This window comes from Lepidochelys olivacea (genome assembly GCF_965140295.1).
Source record: "Lepidochelys olivacea isolate rLepOli2 genome assembly, chromosome: 9".
In the NCBI taxonomy this organism is placed as follows: Eukaryota; Metazoa; Chordata; order Testudines; family Cheloniidae; genus Lepidochelys; species Lepidochelys olivacea.
In genome coordinates this window covers 7747288-7761952 of record NC_140419.1, presented here as the reverse complement: position 1 = coordinate 7761952, position 14665 = coordinate 7747288, and the positions used below count along the sequence as shown (strand labels likewise).

Sequence of the window (14665 nt, the reverse complement as noted above, 5' to 3'; positions counted from 1 at the left end):
CTCTCAGTTTTAGTTGCTGATGGAAAATATTCACCAATTGTTTTCTTAGGCTAGACTTGGTCAATGTCTCATTCTTTCTCCCATTTGATATACCCCATTTCCATTAGCTTTAGTGTTAAATCCCCTTTCTCTGTTTGAGATACTGCAGATAGTCTAGGGGGATTGATTAATGTGTTACCAGAACTTACATTTTTTTCTGTTTTAGGGAAAACTTGTTGGGATTTGTGGCAGTGTGGGGAGTGGAAAAACTTCACTTATTTCAGCCATTTTAGGACAGGTGAGAATTTATATTTTTATGGTTTCTCCCTTTTTCTCTTCTCTGCCAGCAGCTGCATTTGTTTAATTGGTCTCACTCCATATGATGATTAATCTGACCTATAATTTAGATCATACACTGATCAAATAGATCACATTTAGGTTACAAACAGTCTTAAAATTGCTATAATCCATTAGATGAATGCTTTCTGGACTGTGGAACAGATTTTCATAAGGGCTCTGTATCCAGCAGCTTCTTCTGCTTTCCTTGGGAATTGTTCGTGTTGAGCAGTTCTGAAGATCTAGCTACTTCATTTAGGTGCCTATCTAGGGCCTGAGCTCTTGTGACAATCTATCCATGTATGCCCAGTATTTGAAATTCAAGCTTTTGTGAAGTTCAGAATAAACACACGGTATTTGTGTGGGACCTTCAAAAAGACAAACACATACACACACTGGATCTTTGAGTTACATTGTATGCTGGTTCTGCTTCCTATGGAGATTTCCAGTGGGGTCTGTCTTGTTTTATATAGGGGGATTACACACAAACCCTTGAAATAGCATAATTTCAAGACCTTCTGTCTTGTCTTCTAGATGACCCTGCTGGAGGGTAGCATTGCAGTGAATGGAAATTTTGCCTATGTAGCCCAGCAGGCCTGGATTCTCAATGCTACGCTTAGAGACAACATCCTTTTTGGAAAGGAGTTTGATGAAGAAAGGTTTGTCAAATAGAAACTTTCATGAGCCTGAAAGCTTAGGGATTCTTGGGCCAGCATCAGGAAAGCTGATGCCAGATAGACTTACCCCTCCCTGCCTAAGTCACCTGCACCAGAAGGGAAGTTCCATCTGGCAGATGGTAGTTGGTGTTTCTGCACCCATCCTCTCTAGGATGGCAGCTTTAACTCTCCTAAGAACACTGAGGTCTGATGGTAGCTGCTGCTGTGGTGAGGCACTGGCTTGGTGCACTTTGTGGCTTCCTTAGCCATGCCCTCCTCCTATCCAGTGCAACATCTGTTCCTGCTGCACGGGTCTCTTATGTGACCCTCCCGACATACAAATTTTCCACCCCAGGGATCTCTACCAGAGTCTGTGCTGGCATAGCCTCTCAAGTGAATTTGGCTTCTCTTCACTGTGCTTCTTGTAGTGGTTCTGAAATTGGTCCCAAAGTTCTATCTGCAGTTTACTGATGAGGCAGATCAGTAGTTAATTGCTCAAAGCGAGAAGATTGTCTGGTGTTTGTGTGGGAATAAAAATAATGCTCCATTAGCAGGGTACCCTCATAAGTGCTAGTGCTCACTGCTTGTCTTATCCATATTCTTTAGGTACAACACTGTGCTGAATGGCTGCTGTCTGAGACCTGACCTAGCCATCCTACCTAATGGGGACCTGACGGAGGTAAAAATCCTGGCTGTGATAACACAGAGTAGGATGGGTGGATTGAAGTGTTAGCCTGACATGCTGTGGTGGGGTAGGGAGGGCATCAGTCTGGTGTGCTTATAAACTGATGGGAAAAATCCTCTTCATGTAGATTCTGGACTGTATGGAGACTGATTACTCCAGGTTTTTTAACTCTGTAATGTGGGAATTTTTCATTGCACTCGGAATTAGTTTCCTTAGAGAGACCTTTTAAAACTTAGATTAAAAATAATTAATAAAAATCATAGTATCTGCTGGCTGTTTAATAGGAATGTTTCAAGCATGTTAGCATTAGGGGTATTCACTATAAGTTTCCTTTTACAATAAATAAGTCGCCTAAATTTTAATGTGGCCCATTCTAATTCTCGCTGTTACTCCATTAACTGTATTAGTTACACCAGGGATCTCCGGCTTTGTGTTAAGTGTTGCAGAAAGAAACTCAATAACTTTGCGTATATTATACAGATTGGTGAACGAGGGGCTAACCTGAGTGGAGGCCAACGTCAGAGGATCAGTCTTGCCCGAGCCCTGTACAGTGACAAGAGTATTTACATCCTTGATGATCCTCTTAGTGCCTTAGATGCACATGTAGGAAACCATATTTTTAACAGTGCAATAAGGAAGCATCTGAAGTCAAAAACTGTCCTGTTCATCACCCATCAGCTTCAGGTACAGTATCCCTTACGCTTCCTTGCTTGGATCTTTTCTAAGTGTTCAGATAGAATGCTTTTTGGTTAGTCACTTTTGCCTCTTACTGTAGATTCCCATGCTCTGGTCTGTTACAACATGGCACCCTGAGGCTGTGTAGTTTAAGGGCTTGCCTACACTGGCACTTTACAGCGGTGCAACTTTCTTGCTCAGGGGTGTGAAAAAACACCCGCCTGAGTACAGCAAATTTCAGCGCTGTAAAGTGCCGGTGTAGACAGTGCACCCCTGGGAGCTGCTCCCCTCGTGGAGGTGGTTTTTTCCTCCCAGTGCTGTGCCGTGACTACACAAGCCACGTTAAAACGCTGCCAGTGAAGACGTGCCCTAAGTTTTATTCATCTGTGTGTTGTACACAGAGCATTGGCAGTGATGTAAATAGCCTATGCCAGGGCTGTCTGGTAGGTGGCTAACAGGAGCTGGGAATGCTTGGCTGAAGATGGGTCTGGTAGAGGGATGACCCGGTCAAAAGCAGTTTTTCTACTAACCTGAATACTGAAGTGCATAAAGCCTGTTTATCATTTTAGAATATGTGGGAATTGAAGTCGGTGAATCCAGCCTAGTGTTGTAAATAAATGTACTCTGAGACTGGGGTCTTGTCACCTGTTCTGCTGATAAAACTCATTGTAACTGGTATGTCTTAATTTTTAGTGTTCAAAGCCGCCTGAATGCATCTCCCCAACATTCTGCAGAAAGTAATTGTTAAATCACGCAAGCTGTGTTTTATATGTACTGTAGAAGTAATCACAGTGCTCTAATCAGTACAGGGTTCTTAATCAATCAGGTGTGCGCGGAGGAGTACTGACTTTCATGTCCAGAAGGCTATTTACTGAGAAAATTCAAGTGTGTTTTTTCTGACAATCTGAGATAATGAAGCCATGTTCTCACTCTCATTGTCTCCAGTATCTTGTTGACTGTGATGAAGTAATCGTTATGAAAGAGGGCTGTATCACAGAAAGAGGAAGCCATGAGGGACTGATGAACTTAAATGGCGACTATGCTGTGATTTTTAATAGCCTGCAGCTGGGAGAGGCACCACATATTGAGGTACTCCACTCCATTTTTTAAAATATTCTGACTGATGCCTGTACTTAGAATTCAGATGAACCACGTTCTTAGTCACTTGAAAGAAGTTTGGAAAATGACTTGCTATGATGATTTGGCAGTTTGAATCTGCTGCAGGCTGTTTTCTATTGGAGTGCCTCTCTCATGCAGTACTGCCCCTGAACTAGTTGATCTAATATGGAGGAAAGGTATTGGTTTATGCTGTCGTGCTCACAGGAGGATACATATCCCTTTCTTCAATGGGCATCTCATTTTTAGATGGTATCTTCCCAAGTTAGCTCAGCTCAGTCCAGCTCTTGGTTTTATATTTCTTCCTGGCTTCTTACCCATTTTTCTAACGTGAGATGACTGAGACACAACAGAAGTAACATTACTTGTCCAAAAGTCCTACTCAGCAAAATGCTGGAATTTAACTCCAGACGAGTCGTCATCTTCTGATTGAAACGGGCCAAAAAAAAATTTTTACTGGGGCCTGCTGAGGAGGAATTGCCGTAAATGAAACTGGGATTTGTGTGCTGCACTTCAGTCAGCTGGCCACCCTTTAATGCAATTACCGAAATGGCTTCAAGCAGGAACCATTCAGTGGGAGATTGAGTTTGTCTCTACAGTGTTAAAAGTGTGACATTTCACTCTCATCCTCTCCCCACAGTATTTTCCTCAACAGCCATGCCTGGGAGGTAGCAGTGTTCTTGCTTTTTATTGGAGAGAGTTTTCAGAATTTTGTTCTGAATGTTTAACAGAAATCAGTGCCCTTATCTTAATTGAATTAGATTAGGAAAATAACCTGGTGTGTTTATCAAGAGACAAGAGGCCGGTCATTCATGGATTGAATACATGCCTCTTACAGACATCAGACCCAAGACATGCTGGTGAGATGGAATCGTGATGTGGTTGGAGATGGGTTTAGTGGTAGGAGGTGCTTGATTGGATTTTCTTCTTGGTAGTGCTGATGGAAGAGGCAGAGGAATGAATATAATCAGTTACCTCACATGGTCTTTCTCAGTGCTGTGACGAGTGTGGTGCTGTCATTTTTAAATTAAAGCAATCCTGGTTAATATGAGATTCTCCAACCTGCTTACTTGGCTGGCCTCCATTACCTCTCCATAAGCACGAGCGCATGGAATGGGCAGTGGATTTGTAGTCCGTATGGAATTGGAAGAAAGGGCTCAATGGAGATAGATATTCTCTCTGGTTTGACAAGTGTGAATGATCTCTTTTTAGCATAAAGCCTGGGAAGATGGTCCTGAAGACGTATAAGGGTTTCAGTGGGGTTAGCCTGAAAATTGAAATATACATTCTGTTCGCAGATTGTAACTTCCTTATTTGGGAGAATGACCCAGGTTTAGAACAGTAACTCTGTGTGTGCTTCTCAGAGGTTGTGCGTTCAGTGTCTGGGGATGTAAGGCTCTCACTTTGCTCTGTAATGCCTGCTTAGGCTGTCTTGGGAGCAACACTGTATCTGGAAGAGACTATCAGCTCCTATGTACCTTCTTGGAAGGGAGCTTGGGGAGGTTTCTGAGAAAGATGTCTTGATTAGATTGTAGACTCTCTTTGAAAGAGGGATTGTATCCTCCCATGTGCATTGGCAGCACCTAGCACAGTGGGACTCTCATCCTGATTGGGGGGCCTTTGGACATTACCACAGTACAAACAGATAACAGCACAGGACAATAGGAGGGGAGAACTTACTCTGTCTGTGGTTGTCAGTCAGTCTTAGTGAAATCATGCATAGTGGACAAGCATTCTTTCCAGTGAGTGTCCTGTCTGGGTATGTACACTAAGCTACTGGAACTCAATATCTGTCTGAAAAAATAGATGACTCTCGTACTGTAGTTCTCAACCTGTGGCCCAGTCAGGACACAGCTGTGGCCCATGTGACCTCCTCAGGGCCATATAGGTAATATATGTACTGTGTGGATGCACCCTACTTAACCCAGAGAGAGCTGCAGACACAGCCCACAGTGGTAAATAGGTTAAGAACAAGTGCTTTAGTATGTTTCAGTGTAGCTTGTTTTCTACAGATTAATGTAAAGAAGAGCACAAGCAGTTCGTTAAAAAAAAACCAGGATAAAAGCGCCAAAGCCGGGTCTGTGAAGAAGGAGAAAGTGGTGAAGAAGGAGGAAGGTAACCGTGGAATCAGATTTCTGACTTTTTTATCATAGCATACATTGGTGACCCTGAAATGTTCACTTTTTGAAGCTCAAAAGTTCTGAAAGCTGCCCTGCATCTTGGTCACTTGTCTTGCCGATAGCACATAGTACACGTGTATTGGACGACCAGTGACCATCCATTAGAAATACGAGATGGTCTGTTCAGCACTATTCCAGTTTAAATAAGTTGGCACAGTCAGCTGTAATCAGCAAGTGACATGTTGCTGGCTTTAGCTATCAGCATCCCTACCTCCCACACTTCTCTTCCCTGCTGTTGCAAGAGGGGCATTTGTGTTTACCTACTGGCATGCTTAATTCTGGGGAGGAAGCAGCATCTGGGCATAAAGAATGGAAAGCTCTGATCTTCCCCATCAGCGTCTTTTTTGTTAACAATAAACTGGTGAGGATCAAAAGATGCTGATTTTGGCACCAGTCTCATGTTGTTTGAGCCCTCACATACTTTCCAGGCTGTTCATGACTCTGCCATTGAAATGTCTTCTGTGGCTTTCTTCTATTGCTTGAATCTTTGAGTTCTGTGTGCAAAGTAACAACTAGGCTCTCAGAACTACTCTGTACAGCAGTGGTCCCCAAACTTTTTTCTGTTGTGCCCCTCTTACCCATAATGGAATCTGTCCATGCCCCTCCAGAAGCTGGGGCCGGGAGCTGAGGCTGAGTCCATGGCTGGAAGCGGAGCTGTGGCTGGGGGGGCAGGGCTGGAGCAGAGTCGCAGCTGGGGGCAGAGTGGAACATTCCTTTGCACCCCCTAGGAGGGCACACCCCAGAGTTTGGGGACCACTGCTGTACAGCGAGTGTTCCTCCTATGGGTCTATGGTGATACAATCCCTTATATGTGAAGTAAACAACTTTTTAAAGTCTTATGAAGCAACTCTTCTCCCCTCACCCTTTTTTTGTCCCATTGTATTTCGTAGGCCAGTTGATGCAGTTGGAAGAGAAGGGCAAAGGCTCTGTCCCCTGGTCTGTTTATGGCACCTATATCCAGGCAGCTGGAGGCCCCGTTGCATTCCTGATCATCATGGCACTCTTTGTGCTGAATGTGGGCAGCATGGCGTTCAGCAACTGGTGGCTGAGTTACTGGATCAAGCAAGGCAGCGGGGTAAGAGAAATCGGAACTTCTAACTCTCTCTAATAGGCGGGGGGGATTACCTTCCTAGGATTGCTTGGGGTAGTCTAGGACAAATCTAACTCTACTTCATAAAGGAAGATAGTTAGGAGGGCTCTTCGGGAGATGATCTCATCTGAAAGAAGCTAGCCCCTGAGCCTTACAGAAATCTACGGGGGGAAAAGAAAATAGTCAGCAGCTCATGCAGTCTGGTGTTGGCCCCTTCTTCCTCGGCTCTGTCGACGTAAGGAATGGGAGCAGAGCAGTGCAGTGGGGGGTGGCTACTTTACAGTATTCAAGCAACAAGTGCGATAGCTAATTTTGTCCATTGCTTTGCTGTCACTGTGACCTGGACATCTGGTGGGATAACACTTTTATATTGTCAAAGGAGATGACTGTTAAGTAAAATGAGTATTGGGAATAGTTTGGGAGATGGGGATGACAACCTAGGATGGTGCAGCATTTTCTCCATTGGCGGGGCTTAGGTTGAGAGTGGATACATTTAAAGATCTGAAGGTCATTTATGACAGAGAAGAACCTTATTAAGTGAAATAACCTGGTGTGCGTGTGTGTGTGTTAGCAAAAAGCCCGGTTGGTGAAACTTGACTGGCATTTAAAGAGGTGGTGGAGAGGCAGCTTGTGTGAATTATATAAAATTCATCCCTGGTATACTGGTAATCCTCATTGGAGTTCCAGCCTGGATGTCCAAACCAGTGGGAATAAATGACCAGTTGTTCTAAACTAGCTGCAAGAAAAAAAAAACCCTGCACTTTTCTTTTTTTAATAAGAAGCAACTGAGGGAAGGTAAAGTATGTATTCACATGACTAGGCGCAGTGGAGCACAACGAGCGAGGGTTGTTAAAGTAAACAATGGGGTGCTTAACTACGATGGAGGACAGGAAAATGAGAGGATCAGAAATAAACAGGAAAAAGCCTACGTCAATCAATCAATAAATAAATAATATTAACAGTAAACAAATGCAAACTTCTGGGGGGAAAAATGACTGGCTAAATAATACTAATAGCTAATTACGTTAAATTGGACAATTTACTGCATTCTATTTTAAAATTAGCCATTTGCACATACCAAAAAGACCCCGAAACAACAACAACACGCACACTCCCTACTGTTTAAAACAAAATAAACAACCGACCAAAACTGAAGTACACCTTTATTCCCTAGCCGCTAGAGCCCATATTTCCATTCCATCAGACCAAAAGCCAATCAAATGCATACACTCTGAAAATTCAAAACATAGGTAAAGCTGTTTTGTTGGCGGAGGGGATCACTCTTCCTGTTACTGTTGTTCACCTCCATGAACCAAAGTCTTTGTTCAAGTAACAAAAGCAGTTTGGCTTTTAACTAAATGAACTGGCAATTAACACAAAAAAAGCACAAAATAAATAAAGCACTGCCAAATGGAGGTTGGGGGAGGGGGAGACGGGACAACTGTGTGTGCGTATGTGAGAGGGTGTGTGTTGCGTGCTGTCCCTTTAGCCTGAGCGCTTGTTCAGTATAGCAACAGCTGCAGCTCCCACTCCTGAGCCAGAGCCACCAGCACAGATAGGCTCCCAGTCCCCCCTCTCCAGCTCAGCAGAGACCCCCTTGGGCATGGCCACCTTGAGCATGGCAGTGGGTGAGCTCCCCAAGCGCCCCACCAGTCATGGATCAGGTTCCCAAAGAAGGGGCGACTGTCACAGTGGGAGCTGCGTGCCCAGTTCTGGGGAGGGGTGGCTCAGGCAAATTTTGGGGTGCCTATGACCCCCACAGGCTCCCCCCACCCTCCCTGCAGCACTGCCCCTTTATACAGTGACAGGAATGCTTTGCTACTAAGGGACAATAACTTTGTATTTGAGGAGAGTATTAACAGCCCGCTCCTGATGCATGTGCCTGTGTAGTAATGACTAAAAATAGGAGCCTGAAATTATTGAGCAAGTATCTGGCAAAGATGAAGGTCAGTAAAACATCAAGTACCATATGTGAACAAGACTAGATTAGGGCTCATATAGTCAAATCGTTAACCATTATTTTTAGGGCGACTTTGATACTGCAGAAGTACCCAGGAGCTGGAAAACAGCAACTGTTGTCCCAATGTGATTAGTTTGCAAAATGAAATGTGGGTCTAAAGTAAAATTCATGGTGATTGGGGGTTTATATGTGTAACAGGAGTATTCAGCATTATAACAGTTAATACAAACAAGGAGTTTTGGAGGAATAAAAACCTCATGCTTCAGGGTTTAAGAAAGTCCCTTAACTACTAGGGATTAGGGTGAGTCCTTCAAGGGGTGAGTGTGGGGCATAGATTATTTCACATTTCCCTACTGTAGGGTTCTTGCTCCTTTTTGGGAAGAATCTGTTTGCTGTTCAGTGTTGAAGACAGGATACTGGACTATATGAACTAAGTATCTCTGGACTTTTCAGAAAGTTCCTAGACAAAATTTCACATGAAACCTTAAATACCCCAAATACAGCTAGAGAGATTATTTCAGGAGACTAAAGAACTAATGCAAAAGAGGGTTGGAATTAGTGTGTGTATTTCATGGACGTTTGAAGAGTGGTTTTTATTTTAATCAGTATGCTCTAGTATTGTATTAATGACTGAGATAAGGCTAGAACGTGTAAAGTTGTTTCATTTACTGACGATAATAAAATGGGGGGATGGAGCTACAAATTGAAATGCCGTGTGCCTAAACATACACTGGTGCACTTGGGTGGAAATAACACCCAAGAAACCTATCGTTAAATGCCACGGAATTAGTTAAGAGTAGAGAGAGAGATCTGGGTGTATTGATAGACCTAATTTATAGATTAAATACTCAGTCCAGAGTGCAGCTGCAGTAAAGATTAAAGGGACATTGGCTTAAATCAAAAGGGGTGGATCATCTTGTGTTCATACAGTGCCTTGCATAAAGGAGCACTGATCCTGACTGGGGCACAGCTGGAATGGGTTTGTAGGTGGGTACATAGGCAGACGGTGGCTATGTAACTGAGTCAGTTAAAAAGATCTTCGCTTTCTACTCGAGCTTCCCTTTTAGGGTGGGTGTGAGAGGATTTGGATTTCTCTGCTACTCCAGATTGGCCAGGTTCTTTTTTCCATGGAAATTTTTTTTTAAAAAAAGAAGCCTATTTAAAAAAAAAAAAGAAAGTTTTAAAATACTTAAGAAAGAGAGTCATCAAATTGCCCCAGCCACAGTGAGCCTCTGGCCTGCTCTTGTCTTCTACAACCATGTAACTGGGATCTTGGATTTCACACAGAACACCACCGTGATGTTGGGAAATGAAACTGTTGTGAGCAACAGTATGAAAGATAACCCTCACATGCGCTACTATGCCGGCATCTATGCGCTCTCTATGGGAGTCATGTTGATTCTGAAAGCTGTTCGTGGGGTTGTCTTTGTCAAGGTACGCACCAAGGCCAATTGTGTTTCCCTCCCTCTCTTTCTGCATGGCTGGGGCCTCTGGCATTCTGATTCTCTCCTCTTGGTATTATTGTGAGGAGGCTGCCTTCAGCTCCCAAGAAGGACTTCCTGAATTTGGGCCAGCCCAAGCATGAGTTGGGTTGACTGCAACCTTCTATCACCTGGGGCTACTACCTTCTTCACTGTTAAAACCTCTTTTGGATTATTATCTTCCTTCCAACGCATAGCAGCACAGACTCTGTAGCTGCCTTCAAGACTGCAAGAGCAGAGATTTGCTTTTGGGTCGTGGCTGATGCGAGGTTCGGCCCCTTGGTCACAGTAAGCCAGTTCAGTTGTTTGGCGGTGGGCGTGATGTGAATGACAGCATAGCCAGACATCCCTACACAACCCCAGTAACCTTTGCTGTGTTACCAGGGAACACTTAGAGCTTCCTCCAGGCTCCATGATGAGCTCTTCCGACGAATTCTTCGCAGCCCCATGAAGTTCTTTGACACTACACCCACTGGGCGGATTCTCAACAGATTCTCCAAAGATATGGATGAAGGTGTGTCCCTCTCTGTCCTCTGTAACACATCACAGTCTGCATTCAGACCTTCCAGTTAACTCACTTGTGCATGCCAGTCACTGGCTGCAGAGATGAAGATTAGAAGCCTTTGGTGCACGTGGCATATTTGAAATAGACAAATCAGTAATTGGGCCATGCCAGGGTTAGGCTATAGGCTGTCTCCTGTGAATGGAAAAGCCCCAAATCAGACCAACCCAAAAAGAAATATAGCAAACCAATTTCATATCTAAATCCAGTGCATATGGACACCCACCAGTCAGTGCTGGGGTACTGCTAGTAACTAGCCCACAGGATTACTAGGATAAAATTGATTTTATTGCATGTTTTTTTTGTTATGTGTTCATCCCCAAAATAAAAGTAATATTCATTTCTCTGTGCACTAGAAGCTCTTAAATTGTTTTGGAAGGAAGGAGACTGGCAGGCTTTGAAGGCTCAGCCATGCCCTGTGTAGTAAGGTTGGTCCTGGGGACTCCAGTCCAGTCCTGATGCTCGTGGTTGCTACCAGACCTGCCACCTTATTGTTCCCATCCAAACCACCTTGATGCCTTTTTTTATGGCAAGTTAAGAGCAAAGAGTTTAATGGCCAATGCTGCAGCAGTGACCTTACCGGTGGGGTGGGAACGGGAGGAGCAATTACAAAGATCACTAGCATTGTAGAAGACAAAAACACTCATTAAAGAGCAAGGCTTTATACCTAAATTAGTCTTGGAAACCAGTATCCTGGACTTCGTAGAAGCTGGACTGAATTGCTTTATTTAGGTTATTTGGCTCCCTGTTTCCAAGACCTCCCTCTTTCTCTCCCATCTTTTCCAGTTGATGTCCGTTTGCCATTTCAAGCTGAAATGTTCATTCAGAATGTCATCCTGGTGTTCTTCTGTGCCGGGGTGATCGCTGGGGTCTTCCCATGGTTTATGGTAGCAGTGGTGCCCCTCACCGTCCTCTTCACAATCCTGCATGTTGTATCTAGGTAAGCTCACCAGTCGCTTTAATGGGTCAGAGCCTCTCTATCTTAAATTAATTGGGCAATGTATTCTTCAGGCTGGTGTAGTGTAGTATGGATGGTTGTGTGCGTCCATCAGAGTTGCTCCTTCCTCTCTTCCAGAGTCTTTATTCGTGAGCTGAAGCGCCAGGACAACATCACGCAGTCTCCGTTTCTGTCTCATATTACGTCTAGTATACAGGGTCTCTCCACAATCCACGCCTACAACAAAAGGCAGGAATTCCTGCACAGGTCAGTACAGCACTCAGCCTGGAGTTCGTTAGCATGGGATAGGACTTGCATGAACCACTGTTTCAGGACCTGAAAAACTGGCAGCTGGTCTTGTGAGCCCTTCAAAACCATCTTCCATTAATTGCATTTCCTTGGTTACACAGAGCTGGAACTACAAATCCGATGCTAATATCTGTTTTAATCATCTAGTCTCATTAAATCCTATCAATGTGCTGTAATATCTCTTGAAATAGTACTTGTACGCTCAGTGTTCTGTGGCACTGTAGCTTTTATGGGATTAGTAGCTTGTAGCTATTGGGTTTCTCCTGGAAGATGCTGCTCGGTTTATGTGGGGAAAGGAGTTGCTATAATGTTAGTGAATGCTGAGGCATCCCTTGTGGTTTGCTGTTGTTTATGTTGGCTTGTTCTTGGCTTGAGAACCACAAAGATCAGCAGATCCCTTATGTGATTTAGGGGCCAGAGGATAAAAGGATTTGCGAATCCCCTACCCCTAGGCCTGGTTTGGAGTGTGTTCTGCATGACAGGCAACAACCAGGATTAGTCCATCCAGATGAGTTCTGATATTAGTCTCGTGCAGCAGTATTAGAAGTGTCATAGTTAAATACAAAGCTTCAAAGTGGTGCAACTGCCCCTCTAGAAATCTCTCCCTTACCTGCTTCCAGGTACCAAGAGCTGCTGGATGACAATCAAGCACCATTTTACTTGTTCAGCTGTGCAATGCGCTGGCTGGCCATACGACTAGATGTTATCAGCATCGCCCTCATCACAACCACCGGCCTGATGATTGTCTTAATGCATGGCCAGATTCCTCCTGCATACTCTGGGCTCGCCATCTCTTATGCTGTGCAGGTGAGGTGCTGTCCACATCTGTCTTCTAGAATCTGTCTGAATCTCTAACCATGGTGCATCTTGGTGTAGGTAACAATAATGTCTTACTGAAAAGTTTTTGCTTAATGCAGTGTTGTGGGAGAGGGCAGAGAGACTGATGCTTCTGTTGATAATGGAGCAATAGTGATCAAGGATTAGGGCCTTTCCAAGTGATTAGGGACAGGCTGGGAGGGGAGTCATGCTTGAGATTGTTGCTGTTGGTGGCTGAATTTCTCTCTTTTAATGTTAGAGTGGAAGCTGTTTTGGGCACTTGATAGAATATTTGCACATTTTTCTTTCCTGGATATTTCTAGAGAAGTAACACGCACGTTAGCCAATCTGATGGCTTGATGAGGTGTGTTACTGTGATCTTTAGTTTATGGTAGTAGTGCTTAGAATACATAGAGGTTAGTTCCATTGTATGCCCCCTTCTTTTTATGCCCCCTTCTTGTAATAAGGTGAAACTACAAAATGAAGAGCTTAATATTATACAATGTTGTAGCCATGTTAGTGCCAGGATATTAGAGAGATGAGGTAGGTGAGGTAATAAAGAATTATTGATGGGGACTGTAAGCCTTCTAAAATTAACGATTAAGCTACCACAAGTGAGGTTATTTTGCATCAAGGCATCCAAGTTCTGTGGGGTATTGATTATGAAAAGCTCTTAGACATGTTAAGAATGAACAAATCCAGTAGAATTCTGCGAAATGAATGGTTCAGTTCCTGTCTCTTCCCCCTCCCAGTTAACAGGGTTATTCCAGTTCACAGTCAGACTGGCCTCAGAAACAGAGGCTCGCTTCACCTCAGTGGAGAGGATTGATCACTATATCAAGGTAAGGCATCAGTTCACCTTCTCACTCTCTTGTGCAATTCTTTGTTGCTGTTCATGCTCTTGACATGAGCGGAAGGAGAGCTGGCCTGTATCTGCATTGGAACCTGCTTTAGAATAGGAAATAAGGCACTGCTCCTGCAAACATGCATGTGCTTAAAATTGACTTCACCGGGGGCTAGTGCTGCACTTAGTTAAACACATGCTTAGTGTTTTCAGGACTGGGGCCTAAGAATTCATTTGCTTGGTGAATAAATTTACAGGGCTTCTGCCCAGTTGCAGTGAAGCGTAATTACACTCTGAATGTTTGCAAGGAGTCCTGCAGCAAGAAGGAAGGAAATGTGGGGGTGAGAAGGGCTCACTGCAGGAAATCCATCCAATATTTTAGGGCAGCTGCATAATACCCACTCTCTGGCATGTTTGCGTCACTTCAGGGTCTGAAAGGTTTACTTTATTAGTGGCTCTTTTAAGACTTGACTCTGCTTGCTCGGCGTTTAAAGTCACTGTGTCCCCATTGAGTCACTCTTGTTTTCCACACAGCTGTCTGCTGTAAAATATATTTTGAAAATTGTGGAATCCTTTCCAGAATTGAAGTTGGCAGCTGAGAACCTTAAGACAGCTGAGAGGGGGAGATGGACGGGGATGAGTCAGGACAGCGACTAAACAACATGCTGTCCTTGTACAGATGTGCAACTTGCCATGCTAAATGTATAGCAAGTTACTGTTGCTCAAGGTAGCAGTAAATCCTGCTCCACACCTTTTCCTACACTACAGTGGGCTCTCTGTGTTGGTACTGTGGGAAGAGAGGGGTCCCGGAGAAGCTTGTACAGTGGGTCTGATATGTGGGTTTGCAGACTAGCCTCTTTTTCAGGTCCACAGACACAGGAGTCGCAGAGTGCGGCTCCCCTTGTGCCGTTTGAGGAGTTGGTCAGCAATCTCAAACAATCGCCATAGACATGTATCCTCTGGAAATTCCAGGCCTTTAAGCAGTCCATATGTGGGATAGTTTATCCTGTTCTATTCTAGAGACTGCATGTGCAGGGGA

General features: G+C 44.1%; 1 protein-coding gene across 4 annotated transcripts in view; it reads left to right on the top strand.

Annotated features, from left to right (window-relative positions):
• Positions 1–14665, top strand: part of ABCC5 (ATP binding cassette subfamily C member 5) — a 94071-nt gene that overhangs the window by 68004 nt on the left and 11402 nt on the right. For all 4 annotated transcript variants that reach the window (XM_084638804.1, XM_084638805.1, XM_084638803.1 and 1 more), the window contains 13 exons: positions 206–277; positions 850–974; positions 1578–1650; positions 2137–2340; positions 3277–3420; positions 5460–5562; positions 6518–6702; positions 9965–10111; positions 10543–10672; positions 11507–11660; positions 11796–11924; positions 12587–12773; positions 13535–13624. In XM_084638804.1, the coding sequence (XP_084494930.1) occupies positions 206–277; positions 850–974; positions 1578–1650; positions 2137–2340; positions 3277–3420; positions 5460–5562; positions 6518–6702; positions 9965–10111; positions 10543–10672; positions 11507–11660; positions 11796–11924; positions 12587–12773; positions 13535–13624 (1743 nt within the window). The remainder of the gene's footprint in view (positions 1–205; positions 278–849; positions 975–1577; positions 1651–2136; positions 2341–3276; positions 3421–5459; positions 5563–6517; positions 6703–9964; positions 10112–10542; positions 10673–11506; positions 11661–11795; positions 11925–12586; positions 12774–13534; positions 13625–14665) is intronic.